At 54.8% G+C, this 27,754-nt stretch overlaps 2 protein-coding genes across 3 annotated transcripts in view; one reads left to right on the top strand and one right to left on the bottom strand.

Annotated features, from left to right (window-relative positions):
* Positions 1–492: 492 nt before the first annotated feature.
* On the top strand, positions 493–16,312 carry Slc19a1 (solute carrier family 19 member 1). Of its 2 annotated transcripts, none has more exons than XM_059281745.1 (6): positions 493–558; positions 6,929–7,164; positions 8,803–9,556; positions 9,785–9,977; positions 11,538–11,679; positions 15,381–16,312. In XM_059281745.1, exons 2-6 carry the CDS (start codon positions 6,976–6,978, stop codon positions 15,645–15,647), a joined length of 1,545 nt encoding a protein of 514 aa, XP_059137728.1. In that variant the 5' UTR covers positions 493–558; positions 6,929–6,975; the 3' UTR covers positions 15,648–16,312. The 2 variants fall into 2 exon arrangements, with proteins under 2 accessions (XP_059137728.1, XP_059137729.1); XM_059281746.1 differs by lacking the exon at positions 493–558 and adding an exon at positions 976–1,059.
* Positions 16,313–18,211: 1,899 nt separating this feature from the next.
* The window catches only part of Col18a1 (collagen type XVIII alpha 1 chain), a 60,630-nt gene continuing 51,087 nt past the window's right edge, over positions 18,212–27,754 (bottom strand). The window contains exons 32-41 of the mRNA XM_059281396.1: positions 25,711–25,754; positions 25,229–25,357; positions 24,618–24,762; positions 24,458–24,531; positions 24,038–24,169; positions 22,931–22,963; positions 21,644–21,892; positions 20,896–21,093; positions 20,235–20,350; positions 18,212–19,445 (exon numbers count right to left, since the gene is read on the bottom strand). Coding sequence (XP_059137379.1) covers positions 19,232–19,445; positions 20,235–20,350; positions 20,896–21,093; positions 21,644–21,892; positions 22,931–22,963; positions 24,038–24,169; positions 24,458–24,531; positions 24,618–24,762; positions 25,229–25,357; positions 25,711–25,754 — 1,334 coding nt within the window. The 3' untranslated portion in view covers positions 18,212–19,231. The remainder of the gene's footprint in view (positions 19,446–20,234; positions 20,351–20,895; positions 21,094–21,643; positions 21,893–22,930; positions 22,964–24,037; positions 24,170–24,457; positions 24,532–24,617; positions 24,763–25,228; positions 25,358–25,710; positions 25,755–27,754) is intronic.

The following is a 27,754-nucleotide window of genomic DNA, read 5'->3' as shown; positions in this document are numbered from 1 at the left end:
ACCCCAAGCTGCCTGGGGCCTTCCATCTCCTGAGCATTAGCTTAGTATCTCTGCTGGAAACGGGTTCGCGGGTGGGGGGATGTTAGAGGATGGGGATGGGGGTGGGGGTGAGGTGGGTGGCCTAACACAGTCAGGCCAGCCTTCTGTCCCTGTTAACAGAGTCTGGTTGACAGGTGTGTGTCCGCGCGCGCACGCGACTGATGCTCCGTGCCTGGGGCCTGGGGTCTCCCTGCACAGCCAAACACAATCCACTGGTGCCTTTGGGACCCAAAGACACTGATACACAAACGAGGGGCATGCAGAGCTGGTGCAAGCAGCGCAACTCTAGCCCGCAGTCCGTGGCTAGCCAATGCCCTAGTTCCTGGACTGCTTTAGCAGGTGGGCCCCGGGCACGCGTTTTCAGACGAGCCTGAAAGAGCCCGAGCAGACTTCTGCGCGCCTGCAGGGTCAGGGGCGGGTCCAGGGAGGGGCCTCGGTCCTAGGCCGGGCAGTCACCTCTGTCCTCTGCGCTCGATCAGACCAGGCAGTCTGCTGTGAGGCACGACCTAGTCCAGCCGGGTAAGGGGCTCGTTATGGAGCTCAGGCCGGCCAGGCGAGCTGCGGCGCCGAGGGATCGGGTGAAGAGCAGTCTGGGTGGAGGGGGGCGGGGAACGGAGAGAGGTGGCGTAAGGAGGAAGTATAGGAGCAGGGACGCAGGAACAGCGTACTGAAGGGGAAACGAGTCTAGAGATGTAGGTAGGGAGAGTAGGGACTGGCCGACGCGCCGCGGGTCGCCCACGCCTCAGGGAACCACGTGATGCAGGCGGTAACTAATCGCAAAGTGTGGAGGGCGCATGCACAAGTCTATTGTGGGCGTAGCTGCGGGTGTGACCAGGTGTTTGCTCCACCCCCTAGTAGTCCCGCGGCTGCGCTTCCGGCCCGCCACGTTAGCCACGCCTTCGGGGCGTGGTTAGTTTAGGTAGCCACGCCTCTCCATGTTGCCCTTGGGCCTCTGCGCGGGTTTGTGGGTGTTGTAGTGCGCGTGTGCGCGATCCAGACCGCCGCTGCCAGTTGAACCAGGTACGGGCCTATGGGGTGTAGTGTTGGGGACATGGATCGATTCTGAATGCCTGGGAAGCAACGGGATAGTGCAAGGCGCGGTTCCGTCTTTCTGGCGTCCTAGCGATGAAAGCGGGGCTCGGGCTGAGTTCTACACGACAGGGGACCAAAGGATCCCTGGGGGTACTGAGGAGCTCTGGGCAAGGTTTGCGACGTGCCTAGAGCCCGTGGAGTGAGTGGAAGGCGCATGCGGGGTCCGCTGGGTGGAAGACCGGCAGAGGTCTTTGAGATGCATAGGAGCAGTTAGGTGGGTGCGGGACCCCGGCCGGTGTCTGTGAGGTGTCATAGTCCTTGTGCGAATGCCAGGCACAGGCGAGGACCTCCGCTTTGCGAGCCTACGCTCCGGCGCAATGATCTGAGTGCTGGCGAGCACCCCAGGCGCATGGTTGCAGAACCCTCGCGAGGGTAAATTCCCCAAGCCGCCTAGTGGGACCTCAGAGCGCCATTTCTCTCCTTGTCGTCCCCCTGGAACCGAGTTCTTTTGCCCTCAAAGTACCTTCCTCAGGTCAGGAATCACCATGTGCGCCTGCCTCCGCCGCCGTAGAGCACGTGTTGCCCGCAAGGAAACCCCACTGTCCACGCCTGGTACGTGGCACGCCTCCAAGCCCCATTGTTTAGCTCAGAGGTTTTAGGCACCAGACAGCTCTAACAACTTCCCCTTGGAACAAGCGATGCCTGCAGCCTGCACAGCTGTCTTTAGCTAGTCTTTACCGGGTGCTTCCAGCATCTCTGGACAGGAATGATTCCCAGGGCTCAGTCCACATTCCCATTGAAAACTCCTGGAGAATCTGGCTAATAGCCTAGGCGTAAACCATATTCATGAAACTCCTCACCCTGTAAATGTGCCCAGTCCCAATCTGCCTGTCTTCAGTATGCAGGTCAGAACCTAAGCAGGCCATTAAGGAAGTTGTTTTGTGGCTTCCCTCAGTGAAGACAGATGAAATCCTCACAGTTGACTTAGCTGACTTTTAAAAAGTAGCCTTCTCCCGAGGAGACTTGAGGACACACACACACACACACACACACACACACACACACACACACACACCAGCAGCCCAGATGGACTGAGCAGAACACACCCTCCGACTTAGCAGAGCCTCATGAGTCCTCCAGGCCTGGGAGCCAGATGCGCCTCTAACAAAGCACCTGTCCACTTCTTTCTTTCAGAGAGGCCCGTGTTCTGGATAGGCCCAGGAAAGGGTTGATTTTCTGGGCATCTGAGCCTGCAGCAAAGCTACATTCAGCACTCAGCTTCCACAAGGGGAGGCAACAGTGCTCCCCTCTATCCTCTTAACACGGGCATTCCAAGATTAAAATGAACCTTCCTGTTTTAAGACAAAATGAAGGTGCTGTTTGCTTTTCGCTTTGATTTTCGGGGTGCCGTGGAATTTTGGGAACAGTTGTGTTCCACACTCCCTCCCTGCTCTTCTCTCATGCAGGTGCTAGGTTGGTCAGAAAGGACTGTGTAGTGCCTGCCCCTCCCCCACAACACAACCCTCCTGGGCTGCCAAGGATTTCTTCCAGTTGCCTGGAAGAGGTTGCAAGTTATGGAGCAACACTGTGCTCCTATGGCATCTGGAGTCCAGGTTCAACCGTTTGATTCCTGCCATGCCGTAAGCTTCTACACCCAGTTTCTTCAACTAAGCACATGACAGGATCTCCCATCTTGCCTCTCAGAATGCGTTTTGGCTGAGCTGAGCTGAGCCTAGCTTTGCTAAGAGGAGCCGCCTGGGTTCTGCTGTAGAGAGGGAAGGCATTGTTTCATAGGTTGAGTGGAATAAACTGACAGGGGCAGTCTCTGCATAGGTAACAGCCTGGGGGGCTCACCTTAGCCTTCCTTCCTGGAGGTGCTGAGAATCCAGGCTGAAGCCATCTTGCCCCAGGCCATGAGAGACGTTGCCAAACAAGAGTTTCCATCAGTGCTGGTGCGGAAGGTAGATTTTTGAGGAGGACCCTGGACTCTGGGCCATTATCTTGAACAGCAGCTTCTCTTCTGGCTGGCCTATGCTTAGCCCAGGACACAGTGGAGCTGTCACCTCCGGGACCTCGAGGTTCTGGGAAGTGTGCATTTCTAAGCTCTCGGCCCCTAGTTCCATCCAGTGCACTTTAGCCTGTGGGAGGGTGGCCGAGCTGTGCCTGCTGCTCTGGAACTGGGGAAGGCATATTGTAAAGACAAAATGGTTCAAGTTTGAGCAAAATGGCAGCTGGAGGGGGCCAAGAGGCCTGGCAGCTCCTCTTCCTGCCTCCTAGCATGAGGGTCCCTGGGCTGACTTTGGAAGGAAAGGTTACCATAGAACAGGCAAACCTTTCTTCAGAGCTAGGCAGCACCTCCTGGCTAAGATCAGGGAAGAGCGAGAGGGTGTCTTAGGAGCTTAGGGTGGGGACTAGAGATGGAGTCTATGACTTTATCAGGAGCCGTTTCCCAGTCACCAGGCAACTAGGCATTTCTGTTGAACGGGTGTTCCTGGTGGAAGGCATGAGCTGAGCAGTGGACTGTAGACATGGAATTGGTTCCCCAGAGAATGGGAGATGCCCGAGTGTCCCCTCTGTGTCCCCCTTGTCAGTCATGTGGTCTGAGAATAGAAGCCCAGAGGCTTGGGCTAGTCACTAAGATTACAGTGGATCTTACTGTGATGTAGTACTGTCTCCTTGAACAGATCTGAGTGTGGGCTGGTGTTGTTTTTTACTCTTTTTTGGGGGGTGGGGGCGCCACCCAGCTCCCAAATAAATCACACACGGAGGCTTATTATTCCTTATGAATGCCTGGTCTTAGCTTGGCTTAGTTTCTACCAGCTTTTCTTAACTTTAAATTAACCCATCTACCCTTTGCCTCTGGGCTTTTCCTTTTCTATTCCTGTATACCTTTCTTTGTTTCTTACTCCATGCTGTGCAGCTGGGTGGCTGGCCCCTGGAGTCCTCCTCCTTCTCTGGCTGCTCCTTGATCTCCCTTTCCAGATTTCTTCCTCTATACATTCCCTCTGCCTGCCAGCCCCTCCTGTCCTTTCTCCTGCCTCTCTACTGGTCAGCTCTTTATTAGACCATCAGGTGTTTTAGACAGGCACAGTAACACAGATTCACAGAGTTAAGCAAATGCAACAGAAACAAAAGTCACACCCCTTAAAATATTCTACAGGCTGGGTGGGTGGGTATTTTCAGGACCTCAGAGGACAAACAGGAGTCCCTTTCTTGGGCCTTGATGAGCACCAGGACCGCTTGCCCATCTGAGCATCAGTCGGGGTGGTACAGCTCTGCCAGTCTGATAATCCTAGATATGCAAGTCATATGGGCTCCAGGAGTTCTTTGAGTGACCCTCTACCAGCTGTGGTGGGACACAAGTTCTAAAGCCAGATCTTCAGACAGACCCCTGGGTAGGGCCATGATGAACTCTCACTGTGGTGTAGAAGCCCCGGGAGTCTGTGAGGCTGTATGTATGGAATAATATGGAGTTTGCTCTTTAATGGTGTCTGATAACGTCTGCTGTCCCTGGATACAAATGACACAAGTAAAGGTGTTCTTTTTACCTCTGGGGACGGCACCTTTCAGATGAGGGCCAATTCCTGGGGATCCCTAAGCCCACACTGGGCACAGAACCCTAGAATCGGCTACATTCTCAGCCGCCCCTTAGCTTGGGAGCTGCTTTAGTTGGACAAATGCAATTGCCATGGACAACTAATTGCCTGACCTGGCCAGCCCCAGCAATGTGTGTTGGGGAATGGCTTAGCTCTGCTTGCACCTGCCTTGGCCTCTCTAGAGGGGTCAATGCCAAGGGCTGGACCTCCTGGGTGCTGTGTCCTCCTTGGCTGTTTGTGTAGCTCTGAGGGAAGTTTTGAGAAGTGAGGCCAAGCAGATCAGAGGTCAGAATCCGTCCAGCTGAAGTGCTGTAGCCTGTGTTTGTATCTTCTCCAGCCAGGCCCCCTGCCTGGCTGCTTGTTTCCATTTGGGTTCTGTCCCAGGCCCTGTAGCTTCCCAGGGCCACTTGGTGCCCTAGCTTTTTCCCAGGCATTCTTTCCTTCTGGACCTCTGGAATTCTGCACCCTGGCTCACCCTTCCTTGCAGCTCCCAACAAGCAAGCCCACAAACCCCTGCTTCCTTAGTGGCCCAGGCGTTACCTGGCTTCTCCCTTGTCACAGAGACAGGACTTAAGGAAGGGATCCTGGGCAGTCCATAGAGCTGCATGGCATGACTTTGCAGTCCCCGTGGGAAAGCACACACTGAAGGCCCACTGGTCACTTTTTTTTTTCTTGTGCCTCCGTGTTTCGTGGGAACTCAGAGGATGCCCTAGGTCTCAGTGTAGGGTCCATGGGCTGAGAATCTGGACCCCCTAAGTTCTTACATCTAGGGAGTTTTATTTGCCCCCTGCTCAGGGGTTAGAGAGGGTGCTACCCTAGTCCAGATTTGCAGACACTTCCTAGAGCAGCCTGTAGCGAGGAGCGGAAGGGACATCCAAGAGCCTGTTGTAGAGAGGCAGGCCGTGAGCATAGCTCCTCCTCCACCCTTCTGGCTACTCTGCATCACACACTGCTGACCTACCTTAGTCCCACTAGTCCCTATATACGATGCCCAGCCTTTACTCCAGGATCAGGCACGCAGCTTTATGTCAGCTCCCTTTTGACTTACACCAGTGCCTCATACAAAAAGCCTGAAGCGCATGGACGTATGACATAGAGAGGTGCAGATGTACAAATGAGCCAGGATAACTTGGAGTCCTGATGAGGAGATGCAGCTCCTGCCTTTCTGTTGGGAAACTGGCAGCACTCACCTGTACCAGAGCAGCCTGTGTCCGGGACAGAATCAGCGAGAGGAAAACACACTGAGTAGATGAGTTCTCTCATGCACCACAAATAACCTTGGGCCTGTAAGGTGTGGTGAGGTCAGAAGGTCAGCAACTGGACTGGCCACTGGTGGCTGGACTTGACCTGCCTTTGGGAGGAGGCCTGTAGTCATCTGAACGTCAGATCCAGCCCCTCCTCAGGCTTCGGTCTGTTTGACTCTAGGAGTCCTAGAGGAAACTGGAGTCCCTCAGGTCAGCTCCTACTGTGTCCCGGAACCCTTCCCAGAGCTTGCTTTGCCTTGCCCATGGTGGCTGTCAGCTCCTGGGGGACACCTGCCTCTCCCACTGCCCCTCCTTCCCATGACAAGTGTCCTTTAGAACTGCATTCCCCTGCTGTGGGGAGAATGCAGATCGGTGTATTTGCAACCACCCCCGCTGACCTCCAGGTTGTGTCTTGGTGCACACCTGGAGTCTTAGCCTAGCAAACCCTCCTGTTTTCTTGACACTTGGGATACTGCTAGAGCAGTAGCTGTTCCCAAGACCTGTGGGTCTATAGGGTGCCAAGCCCTTGAAATGAGTCTGAGGTGCTCCCAAACCTGAATTTTAAATGTTACTAATTTACTTAGTAAAGTAAGATAATCAGTTTACATGACTCCGATTAATATTTAATATTAATATTTAATGGGAACAGCTGGCCTCAGCCGGTGTTGATAGCTACTGCTCTAGCAGTATCCCAAGTGTCGAGAAAACAGGAGGGTCTGCTAGGCTAAGACACCAGGTGTGCACCAAGACACAACCTGGAGGTCAGCGGGGGTGGTTGCAATTTAATAGGTGGCCGAGGCTTTGATTGGTTTGAAGACTCCTGAGGCTGAGCTGTGCTGGCCTGCTCTGAAGGATTTAGGCCTCTGGTAGTTCTCAGGTTGGCAGAGCAGGTTGACAATTTGGGTCTGGGGCCAGCAGCCACCCAAGGCTAACCCTGGGTCTCAACTGAAAGATTGGGAGGGAGAGGGTACCTGTGGGCTCCTTCACTAACCCCAGATACTTGACTTTTCCTTCCAGGTGGAGTATCATCTCTGGTCACCAAGTCTCATGAGGACCTGGGCACCATGGTGCCCACTGGCCAGGGGGCAGAAAAGCAGGCATGCAAGGAGCCCAGGCAGGACCATGAACTCCAGTCCTGGCGATGCCTAGTAGTCTATCTCTGCTTCTTTGGCTTCATGGCACAGTTGCGGCCTGGGGAGAGCTTCATCACACCCTACCTCCTGGGACCGGACCATAACTTCACAGCGGAGCAGGCATGTTGTCACCGGAGGGCAGGGGAGCAGCGGTGTGGGCTGGGGTTCTTTCCTGGTTTGATCTATGGGCCGCCGAGGCTGTGGGAGGTTCCAGGGGCCAGAGAGACTGGGTTGGTTGTGGGCTTGGCTCCACCCTAACCTCCTGCCTGCTTCAGTGAGCACACAGAGGGGCTTGGGTTTGATTCGTTAACCCAGCCAGAGAGTGTGTCACTGGGGTCCATAGAGAGGAAGCCTGTGCCTGCTTTGGGGCTGAGGGAGAAGGCAAAGGAAGGAATGCCAGGGGGCTCATCCGCCATCCTAGTGAGAGAGCCCGTGCCCAGCCACGCCCCTCCTCGCTTGGCACCTGCCTCCCGCAGGGACTTAGCCGTTTATGTAAAGAGATTATTGAAGGCATTTTCCCTCTTACTCAGCCATGGGGACAGAGGGTCCTATTGAAACTCTGCTAATGAGCTTAAATCCAAGCAGACATGGAGGCGGTTTATTTTTGAACTTGCACCTCTCGCTCTATATGGTAGGGCGAGACGAAGAAGGATGAGGGGAAGTCTCTGAGGTCCGGCTCACCAGCTGCCTGAGGCGGCCTGCAGCTGGCCTGGGGGGGGGGGGTGTCAGCTTGACGCCTCCCCTACATACTGACTGACCCAGGTTCTGTCTCGGGTCCTTGTTGCTAGTGACTGGGCTGAGTCAGCTTTAGTGTGGGAGTCGATGGGACCGGAGTCCCAGTCTCTGGGAACCCAGGAGTGCCCATCCAGCTCCCCTGTGTGTGCACATGAGCTGGATCTAAAGTGAGAGCTAAGGGGGCCCCTGCTGAAACTCATCCTGGCTTAGGAGGAGGTTCTAAGCACATCCACCTCCCGGGGAGAGGTCAGGGGGACATCTGGGCCTCACTGGGATGGAGGCTCTGCCTGCAGAGCATCCACAGAGCCTAAGGCAGTTAGTTGGCTTGGCCTGCCCACGCTACCAGCGGGCCCTGGCACCTCCCCAGGGAGCAATGTGGAGTCTGAGGCGATGCCTTCTGACCTCTGCCCTGCAGCGGGTAGCTCCCCCGTCACGTGCCACAGCAGGAGCCAGGTGAAGGTGGCCACCAGAAGTTGGCCTCAGTAAAGGCTGTGAAGGTTGGATTCTGCAGGCAGCATGCCCAGTCCTGCCTTATGGGGTGGAGTGGAGGGATGGCCTTGTCCTCCCCGCTGGCCTTACCTCCCTCCCGTGTGTCCTCTGCCTAGTTGTCCATTGTGCTCCCCCACCCCCACCCCACCCCAACCCCTTTACCATTCTCTTGCTTTTCCTCCTGTAAAGGACTGAGGACACCAATCTGTGTTGGTGTCTACTGGCCACCGTGCTGTTTTCTACATAGGTTTAAGAAGAGTGCAGAGCAGAAAGCCTAGGTTAATGCGGTCCACACGCAATGCATGGTGGTGTCCCCCACAGTTGGCTAGCGTTCTGCGAGTTGTGCCTGGGGTCTGCACTTTCTTGGGCTGGAAGACTGTCTTAGTTCCTAGACTCCCTTGTACCCTGAACAGCCTGGGTGTGGACGTGGAAGGGACATGTGTGGTCCGTGGGGAGACAGGGGCAAGGTAGATAGACTTTGGCTTGCTCACTCAGTACTCATGTCGCTAATAACCAGTGTTTGCCTATCCACAGGTGACCAACGAGATCATTCCAGTGTTGCCCTACTCCCACCTGGCCGTGCTGGTCCCCATCTTCCTGCTCACGGACTACCTGCGATACAAGCCAATCCTGGTCCTGCAATGCCTGAGCTTTGTGAGCGTCTGGCTGTTGCTGCTGCTGGGCCGCACTGTAGTGCACATGCAGCTCATGGAGTTCTTCTACAGCATCACCATGGCCGCGCGCATCGCCTACTCCTCCTACATCTTCTCCCTGGTGCACCCGTCCCGCTACCAGCGCATGGCCAGCTACTCAAGGGCATCGGTGCTGCTGGGAGTCTTCACCAGCTCTGTGTTGGGCCAGGTGCTGTTCACCTGGGAACATGTCTCCACCACCATGCTCAACTACATCTCCCTGGGTTTTATTATCTTCAGCCTGGGCCTCTCCCTCTTCCTAAAGCGCCCTAAGCACAGCCTCTTTTTCAACCGCAGTGCACTTGTGCGCGGAGCCTTGCCCTGTGAGCTGGACCAGATGCACCCGGGCCCTGGCCGACCAGAGCCTGGGAAACTAGAGCGGGTGCTGGGCACTTGCAGGGACTCCTTCCTGGTACGCATGCTAAGCGAACTGGTGGAAAACGCACAGCAACCACAGCTGCGCCTCTGGTGCCTCTGGTGGATCTTCAACTCGGCGGGCTACTACCTGATCACCTACTACGTACACGTCCTGTGGAAGAACACTAACAACAACCTCACCTACAATGGCGCCGTAGATGCAGCCTCCACACTGCTGAGTATGCACTGGAGGCCCCTTGCCCTTCCCAGCTGGACTGCAGCAGGCCTGTAGTCCAGCCCTACCCCTTGCCCTGGGCTAGACCACCAACATAGGCTGTCCTATCCTCTGCCCTACCCTGCCCTTGTTCCAGGGCCACCCTAACTCAGTCTGAATCCCTGCCCATCTCTCCCATGGGTCTACTTGAGCCCAAGCTCAGCCATGATTGATGCCTCCCACCCACCTCCAGGCGCCATCACGTCCTTCTCTGCGGGCTTTGTGAAGATCCGCTGGGCTCTGTGGTCAAAGTCGGTCATCGCAAGTGTTGTAGCCATCCAGGCTGGGCTGGTTTTCTGTATGTGCAAGGTCAAAAATATCTGGATGCTCTACGTGGCCTTCGTGCTTTTCCGTGGGGCCTACCAGTTCCTTGTGCCCATCGCCACGTGAGTAGGATGGTATGGGGAGAGACTTCTGGAAGGTTCTGTTGGGGAGCATAAAGCAATGTGGACAGTTATGTGGGAGGCCCTATCCATCTAGACACTCTTGGCTGTGTCCACTGTACTGGCTTCCCCAGGCTCCACAACCCCTGTCAGGACAATGGTTCCCCTACCTCCCCGAGTTCCCTCCCATCTCCGCCAGTCCTTCCTGAACCTCTCTATAGTGCTGCTGACCCAGAGACCACCTAAAGTTGACTAGCATCCCACCTCCCCTCCCCTGCTGTCCCTTATCCTCACCTTGGAGACCCTTCTTACACTATTTTTACCGGCATCCCTCCCGCTGCTTTTGGCCCGCCCCCCCGCCTGGACTTGCTCACCCAGCTCCTCTGAACGTGGCTTCCAAGTTGCCCCTCTGAACACTGTTTCAGAGACTCTTGGTACTGACTGCAGGTGATCGCTCCAGATTGCACGGACATGCTTTTCCTGAGAGCCTGTCCAGGCTGGAACTGAGAGAGCAGCACATCCTGCTGTGTTGAGGACACACAGCTCAGGCCACATAGGCATCAAACAGCCTGACAGACAGAGCTGGGTGTAGTGGTGCACACCTTTAATCCCAGAACTCAGGAGGCCGAGGCAGGTGGATCTCTTTGAGTTCCAGACCAGCCAGATACATGGTGAGACCTTGTCTAAAGGAAACCCAAAATATGCTCACAGATATGTACTCATATCTCCAGACAGACAACACACATCCACTACATGTGCACTGGCACTATACAATCTATGTTTACAGTATACATGTATATGGGTTAGCATACCACATCCTACACACACACACACACACACACATATCACATATGCACAGATTCCATACACCATTTGTACTTAGCACTTGCACTGTGAGTAGCATATACATGTACTCACACCACACTCAGGCACCTGCCTTCTTTGTCTCCCCATTCTCTACCCCTTCCGGGAAGACCTTGGCTCTTAACCTCCCAGGGCTGCATAACTCTGCTTCTTTCCCTGCTTGGACTGCCTTCTCACATTTTCTGGCCATGCGGCCACTGGCACACTTCTCTGCCCAATCTCCTGGACAGTCTCTCTATAAACATGTCCTGAGCCCCATTCCTTCCCTGGGTCAGCTACTGATGATTGGTGGGTGGAGGGAGGGAGGGGAGGGCTGGGACCTGGGGCAGCGCCGCTATGCACAGATCTGCTGGATTGGGGCTGGGGTAGGGGACTTTATGGCTGTGGATGGGGATCTTAGAGTTGTGTACCCGGGAACTTAGCTCTGAGTCTGGTGGCGGGTAGGGTTGTATAACTTGGTCCGTTGGTGTATCCTTGAGTAGATGTGGGAGTCTCCCTGGCTCTGTGTTCTTTATTCATTTGTTTGTTTAATTAGATAGGGTCTCACTATGTAGACCAGACTGGTCTGGAATCACAGAGTTTACCTGCTTCTGCGTCCTATGCTGGGAAGAACGACATTGTCACCATGCCCAGTCTGACTCTGTTCTTGCCCCTGTCCTACTCAGTGAGTTTGATCACAGTATGCTTTTTGCCTCCCAGTTTTCAGATTGCATCTTCCCTGTCTAAAGAGCTCTGTGCCTTGGTCTTCGGGATCAACACATTCCTTGCCACTATGCTCAAGACCTCCATCACACTGGTAGTCTCTGACAAGCGGGGTCTGGGCCTCACAGTCGAAAGTCAGGTAAGCCCCAACTTCGGTCTCCTATCCTTGGGGGAGGGAATCCCATCGCGTGGTCTTGGCAGGGCCTCCTGGCATCCACTTTCTGTGGTCCATTCCCAGGGGACTCAGATCCATTGTCACTAGAGTATACAGAATGTGGCCCCCATTGGAGCAGGAGGTGAGACTGTTGGGGACAGGCTCTTGGGTACATAGGAGTCTTGGGTTGACCCACGGTACTGGGTGAGGTCGAGGGTGGGTTGGGCTAGGAAGGGCGTAAGTGTCCCCTAGAGGAGACTGTCTCTGTCCTTAGAAGAGTGGTGGCCCCTAAAGAAGAGGGAGCTGTCCAGAGAAACCCCAGGAGGAACCTAATGTGGCCCCAGCTGTACTACACTTAACATGTGATTTGTCTTAATCGCTGATCTCTAAGGCCACTATGCTCCCTCTCTCCCTCCTTCTCCCGCCATAGCCTGCCTCACATTCAGCCTTTGGGAGCCAAATGGGTGGAGCCTGAGGGACTCCTTAGAGACAGGTGCTACCTTGTACTCCCCTTCTTGCTAACTCTGCTCCCCCGCACCGCCCCGTTCCAGCTGCCCTGCAAAGGCCCCCTTGCCGATGAACCTCAGGAATGGGGTAGGGGCTCAGTAGGAAGGGGACTGGATCAGGTCTTTCCCAAAGAGCTAGCCACAAGAGAACTCCTTCCCTTCTTGGGGGTCCTTGGTCAGCCCCACTCATTGGCACAGACTATATGGAGGGGCCCCATGAGGGACGAGGGGCATTCTGGCTTTGGTCCCCGCTTCATCCAGTCGGATTATGAGATGAGTACTGGTTTTTCTCTCTGGCTAGTTTTCTGCGTTTTTGTTCATAGTGACTGAGAGATGCAGGCTCCTGCTCTGCCCCCCCACGCTTCATCCCGAGTTGGGAGAAGGGCTGGGGCAGGAGCCCAGGCCGTGGGAGAGAGCCAGAAACCACTGAGAACCAGGGTGGAACCTGGGACTTTGGCTGGGAGCCAGCCTGGATATTTGCTCGGTTTTTAAGTTTGGCTTCCTTCCACCCAGTTTAAGAGATCATGCAGAGATTCAGGTGCCTTGGGCTCAGTTCTCCTGGTTCTTTAGCTCAGCATCCTAATCGGGATGTTGATGTTCAGCCAAAATCCAGAACATTTCATCCCCTTGGGGGACACTTAGGGTCATTTCATAGCTATAGCCACTCCCTTACCAGCCTGTGCCCTGGGTATAGGTGTTCTCCCGGGCGGTGGCTCCATTCTCCCATGTGTGTGCCCTGGGTATAGGTGTTCTCCCGGGCGGTGGCTCCATTCTCCCATGTGTGTGCCCTGGGTATAGGTGTTCTCCCGGGCCGTGGCTCCATTCTCCCATGTGTGTGCCCTGGGTATAGGTGTTCTCCCGGGCCGTGGCTCCATTCTCCCATGTGTGTGCCCTGGGTATAGGTGTTCTCCCGGGCCGTGGCTCCATTCTCCCATGTGTGTGCCCTTGGCCTTCTCCTCTGAGACAAGGGCAGGTGGCTGCTGTCACTACTGCAGGCGGTCAGTGTGCCTGGGATAGCTGCTGATCTCGGAAGCGCAGTGGGCTGTGTTCAGTCAGTCCTTGGATAGTCCAAGTTCTCTCCTAGGTTTTGTGTGAATGTAGGTTTTATTTCTCTGGAATGAGAGCCCAGAAGTGGAGCTGTGGGTTCCCATCGGGGGCCATTCCCATCGCACCAGCAGGGTGTGAGGACCCATTTCTCCAAATCTTCATCAGCACTTGATGTTACTTTTTCCTATTAGCCATTCTCAAGGGTTGTTTTAATTTGCGTTTTTCTCTTGGATTCGCTTGTGAAACCACAGTTTAGTTTACGCTATCTGTGCCTTTAGGAGCCAATAATGGTCTGATGTTTGGTGGCTGCATGGGTATTCCATTGCCAGTTATGTGTAGTGTGGGGACTACATCACTGTTCCCGCTATCCTTGACAGGCCAGTTGCCCTGATGCTTTGCACATGGACCTTCAGAATCACGTAAGACAGTGTGAATCAATTTCGCTTTCACCATCAAATATAACTTAGAAGACACAAGCCAGGCATGCTGTGGATGCTGGCACTCGGGGAGCTGAAGCAGAAAGACCATGAGTTCAAAGCCACCCTAGCTATATAGTGAGCCTGTCTCAAAAAGCAGAAGCAAGAGCAAACAGAGATATCAAGGGATGGATGGGAAGGGTTTCGTTTGCTGTGGTGTCTCCTGTTAAGAGTCTCCCCTCTTACTCCATCATTTCCTCTTGGTTCCCTTCTTTGGCCTGAATGTCTCCATTTCTCTTTCATCCCGTATTTCTTCTGATACGGTCTCCTTTTTTTGTATTTCCGGAGTATTGTTACTGCTGGCTGACCCATTTCATGGCGCTTGCTCTAAAACTTTGCTCAGATGGCTTCAGTGCCTGCTGACTGCTGGCTTTAGTGTCTCCAGAGGCCTTGGTGTGAGGTCTGCAGCTGTGGTGAGCTGCAGCAGAGGTCAAAGGCCTCTTGGTATTGTGTGTTGAAGCCAAGGGGTCTAAAGCCCTGGCAGTGCAGGTTGGTGCCCTCTGGGTAGAAGAGGAGTTCTGACTCCCACAGTGGCCCCCTCACTGCCCGAGGGCAGGGCGTCTTATTTCTGCTCAGTGGCATACTGTCAATTCCATGTGGTTCCCTGTACTGCAGAGGGCAGTGAATACCTCATGACTGCCAGTTGTGTGCGTGCGTGCGTGCGTGCGAGTATGGTGGGTCCACTCACCCTGAATGGTTGTTGCTGACTTCATGAGGATAAGGCTAAGAAGTGGAGTCATTACCACCCAGCAGGATTCAAGTTTCTTCCCAGGAGTCTTGCCTGGGCCCCACCAACAGGTCCTCCCTTGAGTCTGGTGTGCCAGAGGCAGGGTCAGGTGCTTCCAGGAGTTGCATATTCTTGTCCTGGTACCTGCCCTCTAGCAGGGCTGTATCTGTGCCGGCTCTGTGGGCAGAGCGAGCGGTTATGCTAGACAGTTATGCTAGACTTCTGGCTGCTTCAGTTCCAAGATCCATGAAGCAAAAAGAAACACCCAGCCAGCACTTGCCACACCTTTAGTGGATCCTGAGATCTGGCTGGCTGAGACTTCTCTCCACCCGTGTCCCCCCACCCGTGGGTGTTGCCCACAGCATCCAGGGGTTTGATTGACATGGGGAGAATGGGGAAAAGGATGTCAACCCTGTCTTTGGGAGAACAAACGTCTCTAATGAGCCATTTCTGAGTTTGCTCCAGGAAGCTCACCTGGCCCTTCAGGAAGGGACATGACCTGTGGCTGCCTGGCTCCTCTTGGTCACTGCTGTGCAGGGCAGGCCAAGGTTATGCCCAGTCTTGACTAAGGCCAGGACCTAGGAGAAGCCCTGGATCATTGTCCTGGTGGCCAAGGAAGTTAGTTCCATGAATTAGAGCCAGGGTACCAGTCTCTGAGGACCACACGGATGCCAGACACATACTGAGTTCTCTGGGAATCTTTGGGGAAGTGATAGGCACCCCTTTTGTGATTGAACATGCTGTGGAGGACAGAGAACAATGAACCAAGCCCCATGGTATCTGCCCCCTGGGTAAGGCCTATGACTCTTCTGGCTCCCTGGAGGCCGAATGATGGCAAACCTCAGTGGGATTCCCTGGGTTTGGGCAAGGGCGAGAGGGTGGTGGGTACAAAACCTGAGGTCACCCAAACTCCCAAACTCTCTCTTTCAGTTTCTTATCTACTCCTTGTACTTCCTGGTGTTGTTCATCATCTGCTTTGTGGGGGCTGTGCTGGATGGCTGGAGATACTGCCGGCGTGGTCACCACCAGCCCCTGCCCCTGGCCCAGGAGCTCAGGAGTCCCTTGGAGAGTTCTGTGCAGGTGCTAAGTGTACAGGATGGAGGCCTAAGGGGACCGCAGCCCTCAGCTCCACCGCTGCTCTCAGAGGATGGCATAGAGGACAGCGTGGCAGACCTGAGAGTCGAAGCCAAGGCCTGACCCATCCGGACCTTCCTGGCTTCATCCCACTTCAGCGGGAGGATTCCTGACTCAAGCAACCCTTCCCATATGCGCTCCATCATGACCCAGCCTGGGCGTGATGCTACAGACAAGACTCCCAGTCTATACTGTCTTGAGTCCCAGGGCCTAAGACATGTGGGGCCCGTGTTGCCTTTCAGGAACCCTCGGTATGTCCACAGGAGGTCACCTTAGGGGCCACCTGCTTTAAATGAGGGACGAGTTTGTCCCTACTGACAGCCTCTGAGGACCCTAAACCCAGCCTACTTTATGCTTTAGCTGTGGCCAAAGCCTGCTGGGGACACTCAGGGCAGCTGGCTGGCCTTGTGACATGCCAGGCCACTGTGAGCCTGGGTTGCCTATTGCTTGCCAAGAGGAGCCTGTGTTGGGGGTCAAGTGTGCCCACCAGGCCAGCCCGCCCTTAGCCCTTGGAAGCTCAGGACAAATCCCAGGGCTAGTGAGGTAGCCCAGACACCAGCCAAGGCACGCTGACCCTGCAGGGTGCTGGTCCTTCTGTGTGGGGTAGATAGATGCCTGTCGTGGCTCCTGGCTATGCTGTCAAACTCACTTCCACCATTGGAGGTGCTTGTTTGAATGACTATCTGATCCTTTTTTAAAATCAACTGATATTAAAATGGAGAACTACATCTGTTGTGAAAAGCTGGAGTCAGGTGGGCATCGGGCACATTTCCGTCTGATGGAGTAGCAGCTTGGCCTGAGGAACGGGCCCTTTTCCCCTGCAGACTTCAGCCCAGAGTCCTTCTTCCCTCCGTCCCTGAACAAGTTAGGACTGACCTGACAGGCACAGGCAGCCCAGAGGACTGCAGATGTACCAGCCTTGATTGGAATCGAGGTCCTAGAGGGGAATGCCTTTGGGGGCTTACATGGGGGGGGGGTGACTATGTTTCCTTGCTCAGCTCCTGAAAGCCTTCAGAGCCAGCCATGAGGTTGAGACTATCTGTGGCATGAGGACTTTCTCCGATCCTTTAAACAGACACCAGTATGAGGGGGTTTCCATGCTGGCCTGGTACATAAGGGCTGTGGTTGATTAGCCTCAACCAAAGCAAGGATGCACGGCAGAGACTAAGCCCTCAGTGTCCTTGAGTTGACCTCCAACTCCAGTGCAAGATCTGACACCCCTAGGGCATGCAAGTAGTATCCCTCCTGGCTGTGATGAGTAACCAGGTCAGCAGAGAACACAATTGCTTGTCATGGGGTCTGCTGAGCCAACTGTGCCTCAGTTGGACCTACCCGAAGGTCCACCTTGGGGACCCCGGGCTGAGGAAGAGGCTGCGAGCAGGGCTGGCCTGATGGTCAGAACACTGGTCCGGCTGCATCCACATGTCTATCACAGCACCTTGGAAGCCTTACAGGCAGGGGAGGGCTAGTTCCATCCCTGCTGGGCTTGGGGTTCTCGTAGGACACGCCTGATGGCCATAGGCGTGTCCTCTGCCACAGGCAGAGACGGGGTGTGGCTAGCCCTGCGATGCCAGCCCACCCTACGGCCATTCCTTCCGTGGCACCCAGTGCAGCAAGATGGGGCTTGCTGGCCTTCGCCCTCAGAGCCTCTCCCAGCAAAAGCCCTCCCTCACAGCACCCCCCCCACTCTGACCTGCAGCTCTGTAGCCCTCACCTGGCATCCTGGCCTGGCTGAGGACAGTCACCTCTTCTCCTGGGCCCTTCTGTCAGCCATCAGCTGTTCTTTACTTGGCTTGAGGCCTTGGACATGGTTTCCGGCAAGCACGGTCCCTTAGGGTCAGCCTTAGCCAGGGAATGATAGTGAACACAGGTGGTAGGTCTGGGCCCAGGGAACAGATCCTATGCAAAAAAATTACTTTTATTTTATCCGTGTGAGTGTTTGCTTGCACGTATATATGCGTTTCATATGTGTGCCTGGTGCCTGTGGAGGCCAGAAATGGGTGTCAGGTTTTCTGAAAGTGGATGGGTGTAAGTTGCCATGTGGGTGCTGGGAATTGAACGCAGGTCCCCTGCAAGACCAGTAAGTACTCTTAATTGCTGAGCTCTGTCTCTAGCCTCCTTTACATGATTTTGAAGTCACCTTGTGTACACTGCTGGATACCAGGTGGAGGATACTGATAGCATTTGTACACATCTGTACAATACACTGTGTATGCCTGCACACCTGTACATAAACACATTTGCATATGCCTTTGCATACCACTGCACACAGACATCTATCTGTGTAACTAGGTATACTGTACACACACACACATTCATGCATGCCTAGACAGCCTTGTGCACAGCCACGCCCATTTGTGTATAACTACATAGTCTATATACCCGTCCAAACCTGTGCACATACACACTTAACCATGTATACCAGTGTATTCATACACATGCATGTCTGTGTTTACCTGTTCACACGTGTGCGTACAGGCCTGTATCCACGTACACGACTGTGACCGGGCTCACCTGTACTTCCTTTGCAGGACTCCAGCTGGGAAGTGCAGGGACAGGGGCTCCCAGGTCTCATTTTGGATGATTTGTCCTTTTCGTAACAGGGAAGGCAGCTTATAAACCAAGTGTCTGTACAAAAGGTCATTTTTATTTGGTGCCTCTTTGAAATGGCTTCATATCACACAGAGTCACAGAACTAGCCCCACTGGATTTGTCCCAATCCTTGGACAATAGAGCCTGAGGCAGGCACAGTGGCTATGATGGCCACTTGTGGCCCTGAGCACACATGTCCCTCCACAGGACGAGTGCTTCGTACAGCTGCTGCGAGATTCGTGGACTTCAGGCTGGTGGGCAGGGAAGGACAGGGCGCTGTCAGACCCTGGCTCTCGGACTTGGTTGGGCTTGGGTGCTGCTCTGGACGGGATCTCATGGGTCACCAGGGAGGCCAGTCCAAGAGACAAGCCTGAGGGTGGGCCCCATGTCACGTAGGGCCACCAGCAAAATAAGCATGTGGGCTACATCTGATCACACTCCTGTCCTCTACGCACAGTGACAGGGGACAGGGTTCAGATCCGGGAGTCACAGTGAGTACTGGGCTTGGAAACCTGCTCTGGCAGGGAGTGTTGTTCCTGGAGAGTAGGGGAGGCAGGAGGTGGTTCCTGCTGATCAGCATGGATGGTCCCAGTTACTACCTGCCTGGACTACAGGCAGTAACTAGGTGGTGTGAGAGGAGAGTCCCAGCTGCCCTGTGCTGTCCCAGGGTCTGTCCCCAGCACTCACATGTGACTGCCTTTTGAAGGGTCTGTGCACAGGAAGATGCCAGGCTAGAGAAAGTCTGCAGGTCTTTAGGCAGCAAACTGCTGACACCCAGCTGTGGCCTGACGTCGCCATAGAGCTCCACCAAGCATGGAGGGAGATCTGTGACACAGACTGGCCACCAGTTCAAGTGGGAGAGGAAGGGCAGGAAGTCTATTTTTAAATGTTTAAAAAAATATACTCTTTGGCTTCCTTTTATTTCTTGAGGATTACATAAAATGTGAACTATACAGGATCGTAGCCCAGCCAGGCCCCAGGCGCTGGCCAGATGCTCCCTGCACTGTGTCCATCCTTTGTGCCGCCTCTGTCCACCACCCTAGCTGGCAGAGGCCCTACTTGGAGAAAGAGGTCATGAAACTATTCTCAATGCACAGGACGATGTAGGTGTTGTGGCAGCTGGCAGCTTTCTGTTCCAGCAGCCTGCCTGACAGCAGTGAGGAGGCCTGACCTGTAGCCCCGCTAGCCTCCGTCCGCCATGTCTCACAGTAGCTCTCCATCAGCCTGCGCCCGCTGGGGTCTGAGCCATGCCATACACTCTTCTGAGGCCTGCAAGAAGGCATAAAGACTGTCAGCTATCTGCAGGCCTGTCCTTCCAGGTCTGCCCTCTGGGACAGAGAAGCTGTGAGGCCAGCCACCATATTTGGGGACAGTGAAAGGCCCCTGTGATCTCGAGGACTTGGGTCCGCCTCCCAGATGTGTACTCTTGCAGAGGGAGAGGGTATTGGGGTGCAGCCTGGGCCAGGGGACCTCTAGGCTGGCCTTTCACCCACTGACAAGACCTGGTTGCTGGAACTTCTGGTTTGATAAATGCTAGGAGTGAACTCTGCTGCCAGGGTTAAGCCACTCAGCTCTGCCTACAGCTCATGGAGGGGTCAGGAGGGCCCTCACGGGTGCCTCGGGGAAAGCAGATGGTCAGAGCTCAAGTACCACCTGGGGACACATTTGTCTAGCTCCCCAAGCCACCCTTCAGAGAGCAGGACCACTGGAGCAGGTGCCTGAACTGCCAGGTGCAGAGACCCTGGGTCTGACACCATTCTGAGGACAGTCCAGCTGCTTGTGAGCTTTTCAGGTGCATTCTGTGATCAAGGGCTATGCTGGGGAGCTGTCTTGTAGAATCCATACTTGTCTGTGGCATTGACATGGCTGAGCAGTAGAGGTCATTAAGTAGTCACGGGTGATGCACAAATCTGCCATGGCTTTGAGAGTGCTGACAGGCTCGTGTTCAAACATACTGTGACCATTGTTCTCATCATGGTCCTCTAAGGGTCTATGATTGTCTGTAGAGACTATATCTAGAGACCCAGGTCTTGCCACATCTAATGCCGGGAGACCTACCAGGCTGGGTGTCTCAGGACGTCTCGGCCGTCGAAAGAAAAGATGCGGGCCCCAGGCTGCAGTTGACCCTGGGAGCCAGAAAATAGGGCGTCCCAGCTGGGAGATAGCACCTCGTCCTACAGGAGACACAGCAGGGAAATCAGTCACCATCACATCAGGCCAGAGGAAAGTATCGGGGAGAGCACAAGAGACCAAGGAACACGTTGAAGCAGAGGGACCCTTTCTCCAAAGGTCCAGCCTGTTACAGTGGGGGACACCCTGCTCTCCCAAGCCTGAGACACTGGGACCTGTAAGTCCACATCATTGGTTGTGGGAAATACTGCTGCAAGAGCACCAAGAATCCCGGCTCTTTTCATCGGTAAGACCCAGGAATGAAGCCACATGACAGGTCCTGGGGCAGAGGGGACAGACTAGGTGGCACATAATAGAAATGGCTCCAGGCCACTTTTGAGCTGTGTGGTCAGCAGCATAGGAACCACTAGAAACATCCACGGGACAAGAGCAGGCCCTGGGAGGTGCAGGGGTAAGAGTGGCTTTGTTGGGGACCTTGGGGGCATCTTGAGCCCCTGCTACGAATTCACACCTAAAGCCAGGGCGTGGGTACATCTGGGGACAGACATACTTTTGACCTCCCGGGACCCTCAGGACAGGCTCCACCCACCTTCAGGTTGACAATGGGCAGAGACCCACGGTCAGCCCGGCGCACAATACTGTAGAGGTCCTGCAGCCTGGAGGACAGGAAGGCACGGAAAGTGCCAGTCAGCCCCACGGCTCGGGCCTGCTGGAAGCACTGGAAGTCGGCCCCACGGATGCCACGCATGCCACCCGACAGCGGGCTGTTCAGTGCCACCAGGTGAAGCTGCAGGAAAGGTCGTATATGATTACACCATGAGCAGTATCACATGTAACCTTCTAGCCTCTAAGCTGCACGGTGAACACAGGCAGAGCCCACTGAGGGCTGAATGGGCAAGATAACAGTAACTTCAGTGACCACCCTGATATCAGAGGCTGTCTGAGTCACTGTGGTCCCAGCAGCACCCTAAGAGAGCCTCTAATACCCTTTCCTGTGAGCAGAGACAGGGGCCAGAGCATGATGGGTCTGGAGCAGCTGCCCACCCCTGGTTATCCCAGCCTCCTCTAGGGCAGAGGCACAGCACATGCATGGCCCAGTGCTCTCTCCTCTGCCATATTAAGGGCTAGCAGGAACTGGCTCCTAAGAGTTTGATTTCATTGACAACCACTAAGCCACCAGGCAAGTCCCTGGCCTAGGTGATGTGGCCCATATCAGTCAGAAGCCCACCCATAGATCCCTGTTCAGAGTTTTCCCTCCGACAGCTCTGGGAGGATTCCCCCTGTCCTGCCAGACCTGGGGCTGGATGGACACATGCCCCTCCACCCTGGACACTCACCACTGGCTGGAAGTCCTGGTGAGTGTGGGCAGGTGAGCGTGTGGGGCGGGCTGGCGGCAGGTGTGCGTAAGAGTTGTGGTGGTGTGGAACTCCGGGGTAAGGCTGTGGGTCTGGCAGACGCGGTGGGTTGGCCAGGATATCATCGGCCCGCCAGGGCCGAGCCGTGGAGTAGGGGTGCTCCCGCCGGGTATATGGGCTGCCCTCGTGAAGCTGCACCAGAGGGGGCTGCAGAGCCACTACCTCATTGCCCTGAGAACGGAAGTGCACAGTGCCTGGAGTAGCTCCTCCCCTGGGGTGTTCCCTTCCCATCTATTCTGTGCTCTTGGGTAGGACGGGGCTAGGCCCATGGTGTTGAGAAGGGAGCTATACCCTGAGCCTTGGGTGCAAGCATGAGCTAGCCCAAGATGCTTGAATGGGTGGCACTGCCCTCTGCTCAGGCCCCTATTCCTCCCTGTGCTCAGAAGACAGTCTTCACTCGTCACTTAGGGTTCACTAGCTTCCTTAGGGCTCCTGGCTGCTGCTCAGGCTAAGACCCTACATTGTGTTAGTCAACTGTCACATGTTGTTGGAACTCACTGAGAGGCTGACTCCAGAAGTGGAGTTGCCCCCTCCTCCCCCCATTCACACTCAAGCATGTTCGTCTCAAAGTATCCTCCAAGGTCCCTCCAAGGTCTGCAGATGGCCCCACTAACTGTGGCATGGAGGGAAGAGAGAAGCAAAACAGCCCAAGAGTAAAACACGGTGCCCTGGAGGACAACTGGAAGGTGAACCATCTCCAACCAAAGTGACCATGGTTGATCCCATGGCATGAACGTGCCTGCCGGGCAGCTGTGGGAAGCTCAGCCGTAGTTCAGCCATGGGGAGAAAGCCCAGCGGGAACTCCCGCTGATATCCATTTCCCTAGTCAGTTTGTGCTGGATGTTGTGAGTATCCAATTTAGTGACGTCACCTCCCCAGGACTCTCCTGGGAACTCCAGCTGGCTGCCTTAAAGCACTCCCTCCCACTCCAGTCACCAACTGCTGCTAAACGTCTTGATTTGGTAATGCTTTATTTATCTATCCTCTGTTAATTATCCTTTAACTTCAGTGTGCTGTATACGCAATAAATCCACTCATCCTGAACTGGGAATAAAGCTATTGTAGATCATTCTTTGCACTGTACAGAACCATCATCAACCTCCAGCCACCAACACTTGGTTCCCGGACTTCAAGGAACAGTGTGGCCTTCCTGAGCTCTGTTATCCATGCTAACTTCTCACAGCTGTACAGAGGCAAATTGTTCCTTACCGTCCCATGTGGGTGTATTGTCCGGGCCTCCAGCTGAAAGGTAACAATGGGGGGTTACTCCAGCATGCCTCAGGCCCAGAGCCTCTCATTGGTCACCCTTTTCCCACAGCCCCTCCCTCTGGAAGAGGCCTGTAGAAAGAGAAATGTCACTACACCCCCCACTCTTTGGCGCTAAGTGAACAGTGGGCACTGGTTAGACCTACTGCGGACACCAGAGACTTTCCCAGGCCAGACAGAAGGGCTGGTAGTCAGGAAGGCACTGTAGGACAGGCCTGCCAGGCCCACAGACCCAGAACCCAAAAGCTGGTACCCAGCAGCCATCATGCATCTTGAGATATCCTACCAATACTAAGGATGTTCCTCATAGTGGTATTTATTATTGTACATGTGTATGCATATTATCTATGTGTACATGCCATGGCGTGCATGTGGAGGTCGGAGGACAACCTTGCAGAGATGATTCTCTCCTTCCTTCCACCTTTTGGGGAAAGTTCTGAAATCAAACTCAGGTTGACAGGGTTGTGTGGCACGTGTCTGTACCCACTAAGCCATCCGGCCAGCCCCCCAGTGGTGTTCATACAGTACAGTGGCGGGATCCCAAGCATATGTAGCTTCCATGCATCTTGAGGCCATCATGCCAAGATGAGCCCTGATGCTCGATCCCATTACATCACCCTGACAGGATAGCTCAAGAACCTCGGCCATGAGCCGCCTGGGGTCTAGTGTCAGGACCCTACCTCATGGTGCACTGCTGTGGGTGGGATGTGAACTCACGCCCCCCCCAACCCCACCCCTGGTCCCCAGCTGGCAGTAGGTCACAGCCCCACTTCCTGTCTGCTTGCGGCTTCCTGACTACAGAAGCAATGTGACCAGTTGCCTGACATTCCTGCCACTGCGCTTAGTCAGCTGCGATGGACCGGAAGTAACCTGTCCTCCCGAGTTACTTCTTGTTGGGTATTTGGTCTCAGCCACAATCAAAGTAACTAATAAACACTCGTTTACCGCTAACCCTCAAAGTGCAGAGGAACCCGCTTACTATTCTTTAAAGTTCAGAAATCCGTCCATCCTTGTGGATGGGTGTGGGAGGGAGGGTCCCCGAGAACTCACCAGCACCTTCCGGAAGCCATTTCTAACACGCACGTAGAGCTCTTCCCTCTCGGCCACAAAGATGAGCCAGCCCTCAGGCACCTCACGCACCTTGTCCAGCATGGTCTGGTATGTGGCCCAGATCCTCACCTGCTGGAATCCCAACCCAAGCCCAGTGTGGGACCTACTGCCCAGAGCACCCAGACTTCCCAGGATTTGGGAGGCCAAAGAGTGACCCTGGGTAGGCACCCCTCTTTGTCAGGCTGTCCCCATGAAGGAGAGGGAGGATGTAGCAGTGAGTGCCTTGGGGATCCCATGGTCTCACAGACACTGGTCTCTGCACCCAGTGGACTGATAGTGAGGACTTCCTGACGTACCACCTGCCTCCCTAGCCCTCAGACCTTGGTCCCCTCCTCAGACCTTGGCCAACTAGACACTTACCCCAGCAGAGGCACCCATGGCTCCTGGGGGACCTGGGGGGCCAGGAGGGCCCGGAGGACCAGGAACACTGACAGCTGTAAGAAAGATCAAGCTAGGAACCCCTGGCCACATGGGTAGCCCTCAGGGACCCAGGCCGACTCCCCATTCTCCACATACTTACTCTGCCTATGAGGGCCAGGGAACGATGGAGGTCCTGGAGGCCCTGGAGGTCCTGGGGGGCCCTGACGCCCCTCATAGCCAATGCCAGGAGGTCCCTGAGGGCCAGGAGGACCAGGTGGGCCCCGGATACTCTCTCCCTTTGGACCCTAGGAACAACAAGGAAATCTTCCATTGTACCCTACACACCCTAGGCTCGGACTGTACCTGCTCAGAGCCCCAGAAGTGGAAGCAGCCTTTGAGACGGGTACAGCCCTGCCTACCACAGGGCCCCTTTTGCTGGAGATGCGGTCCCAGGACAAAGCACCAGCCCCAAGGCCTCCCAGGACTCCTGTTCCCTTGAGTTCTCATGACAGCTGTGATGCTACACTCCTGGGGTCTGCTCAATGCTGCTCAAAGCCAGGGACAGCAGCAGATGGGTAACAGCAGGGGAGTGGCCACAAGGCACAAATGAGGCCACCCTGGTTCCTGTGCCCACCCAGCGTCATGCCCACAGAGGAGCCAATAAATGTAGGGTCTTAGGCAGCTGAGCTGGCAGGGTTTGGTCTGAGTCTTTCAGGGTACACAACCCCACAGTGTGTGGACACCTTCAGGAGGCCTGGGGCTCAGGCTTACCGGAATCCCAGGGTAGCCAGGGGGGCCGGGTGGTCCAGGCACACCTGAGCTGAAGAATCCACCACCAGCCGCCCCAGGTTCTCCCCTCTCTCCTTTCTGTCCAGCATCCCCTCGGTCTCCTTTGTCACCCTACAGGTGAAAAAGGTTATGTGAGCCAGGTGGGGGTGATAGGCTAGCACTGACCCCGTGACTCATGGGCATCTCCTTGGTCCCTAGCGCTTGCCCCCCCCCCCCCCAGATCCAGCTGGGCTCCCACCTCCTGTTGTATCAGCCCCACCCCCACTGGCCTAGGACAAACGGGTGTCTGGAGGGAAGGACACTACCCACTACCACAAGGCCAGGGTTCCTCATGGAGCCAGAAGAAAGCAGCATTGCTGAATGTCAGTGGACTCTTGTCACCAGGGACAAAGACACCTGCCCGGACACTACTCACTCCATCAGGACATCCATTTCCCCTCAACTTGACCAACAATCTCACCCACCTTCATTTCAGCTCCCAGACTGAAGAAGTCGATGGGGAACTGCCCTGCAGGGTAGGAAGGCAGGTTGGGAGCCTACTAAGATGACAGTATTGACTATAGCATTTGTGCTCCCCTCCCCCACCCCACCCGCCTCCATTGACTTGTGTGGGGACCACACATATTCTTACATTTACTCCTGGTGAATGGATTTTTTTCCCCCACAGTTGCATTTGCCAATGTGTACCCTGTCTATCCAGTGGCCTGCAGAGACGCACTCACTCACTCTGACAGTCACCCTACAGATCCTCAGGGCCGGTGTGTGCTTGGGATCTGTGTAAACTGGCTGCTTCTTTCTCTAGGCTCCTTGCTTCAAGCTGTCTGGTCCTGTTCCCTCAGGCATAGAGTCAGCAAGGCCCAGGGGACCCTGTTGTCTCTGTCAGTTCACAGAGGTGGGGAGATGTTTTGGCATCTTCAAAGAATTAACTTGATCTTTGGAACTTTGTTTTGATCTTTGTTATTTCATACATAAATAAAACATAACTTCATTTATTTCTGTCTCTAAAATGTCTTCCTGTTTTCATCAAATGTGATGTTTGCTTTCTAGTACCTTGGGCTGGAGGCACAGAAACATTCCATTTATAAGGCTGTAATTTTGTGAACAAAGGACTTAACCCACTTTTCCAGGGGATAGCAACCTTGGGTTAGTTTTTCCTGTTTCTGTCTTCCCGGAAGCCCCCGCCTTGTGGAATCACTCTGTCGTCATGCCAACCCTCAACCCAGCCACCTTTCAGGTGTGTCACCTGGGATTGGAGGTGACAGTGGCCACTAGCAGGACCCAAGCTCCAGCCCCTGTCCTAGGACCTCTGTAGAACCGGGCCATGGTCTGTGGGTCCCACTCACTCGGCCCAGTGGGGACTTAGAGGACTCAGCTTTTCAGGCTTCTGAGATACTTTGCCAGCATCACCATCCCAGGGCCTTTGGCTTCTCCTTTGACATGCAAACTGCCTGGACCAGTACCACGGCTGGGGCAGTCCTCCAATGCAGGTGCTCGTTCACCACGGACTTCTGCTATATTCACAAGACTCCACCCCCTAAACCTGCAGAACACGCTTCGGCCTGCAGGCACTAGTCCCTGTGGCTGGCATGTGGCCAGCAGTGATGTAGACAAGCATCGGTGGCTGCTGAGCCCTTCCGTCTCCAGGTTACATTTTTCTGATGACGGCACATTTTTCTTACTTTCTGTCAGCCATCTTCTGTATCCTGGGGTTCTGTTATTGTAGGCACACGAGTTCGGTTGCTGGATTGTTCTGGCAGATCGATTTTGATCAAGATGAGTGCTTTTTAAATTCCAGTCATGTTTCCTAAGATCCACTTGGACACGGGGACACACACACACACACACACACACACACACACACACACACACTTTGCTGGCCATCGCTAGCTCCCTTCTCCTGGGACAGTTCCCTCCATCTTGATCTTCTAGCTTACCCTCATCCTAAGGGAGGGGTCCCCCTGTGTCTCTCTGGGCAGCCAGTCCACTCCCATCCCAACTTCCGGCAGAAGCACCCACGTTCAACTGCTGACAACCTGGGTTCAAATCTCTTTCGTCCAATGTCTCCTATGTGTCCCTGCTCCTCCTCCTTCTCGTCTTCATGTGCATCCAGCTCTGCTCTGTGTTTCTGTGTCATTTATCTGTGCATCAGGCATCCAGCAGCACATTCTTCTGTTTTTGGCTTTCTTTTCAAGGTCATCTGCACCCTTGACCTCAGCTGAACATCAGAGAGAGCCTGCGCTCCGGGGAGTCTGGGCCGGAGGCTACACAGCCTGGAATCCCCCTGCTGTGTTGCTCAGCTGTTGCCGACCTCCCCACCCTTCCTGGGCACCGCTTCAGTCTCTCCCAGGAGGCTCACACTGCACATCCGGCTGCCCACTGCTTTATGCACAGTCATAATCCCGGCTGTGGAATTCTGTAGCACAAGCCTCCCTCTGAGGCTCTGAAACTCGCAGGGGCTTCTGGCTTCACTCACTTCTGCCGGTCTTCTTGGGCATCTTTTGACTACGG

This window comes from Peromyscus eremicus, chromosome 16_21 (genome assembly GCF_949786415.1).
Source record: "Peromyscus eremicus chromosome 16_21, PerEre_H2_v1, whole genome shotgun sequence".
NCBI classification, from domain to species: domain Eukaryota; kingdom Metazoa; phylum Chordata; class Mammalia; order Rodentia; family Cricetidae; genus Peromyscus; species Peromyscus eremicus.
This window is presented reverse-complemented; position numbering and strand designations above follow the sequence as displayed.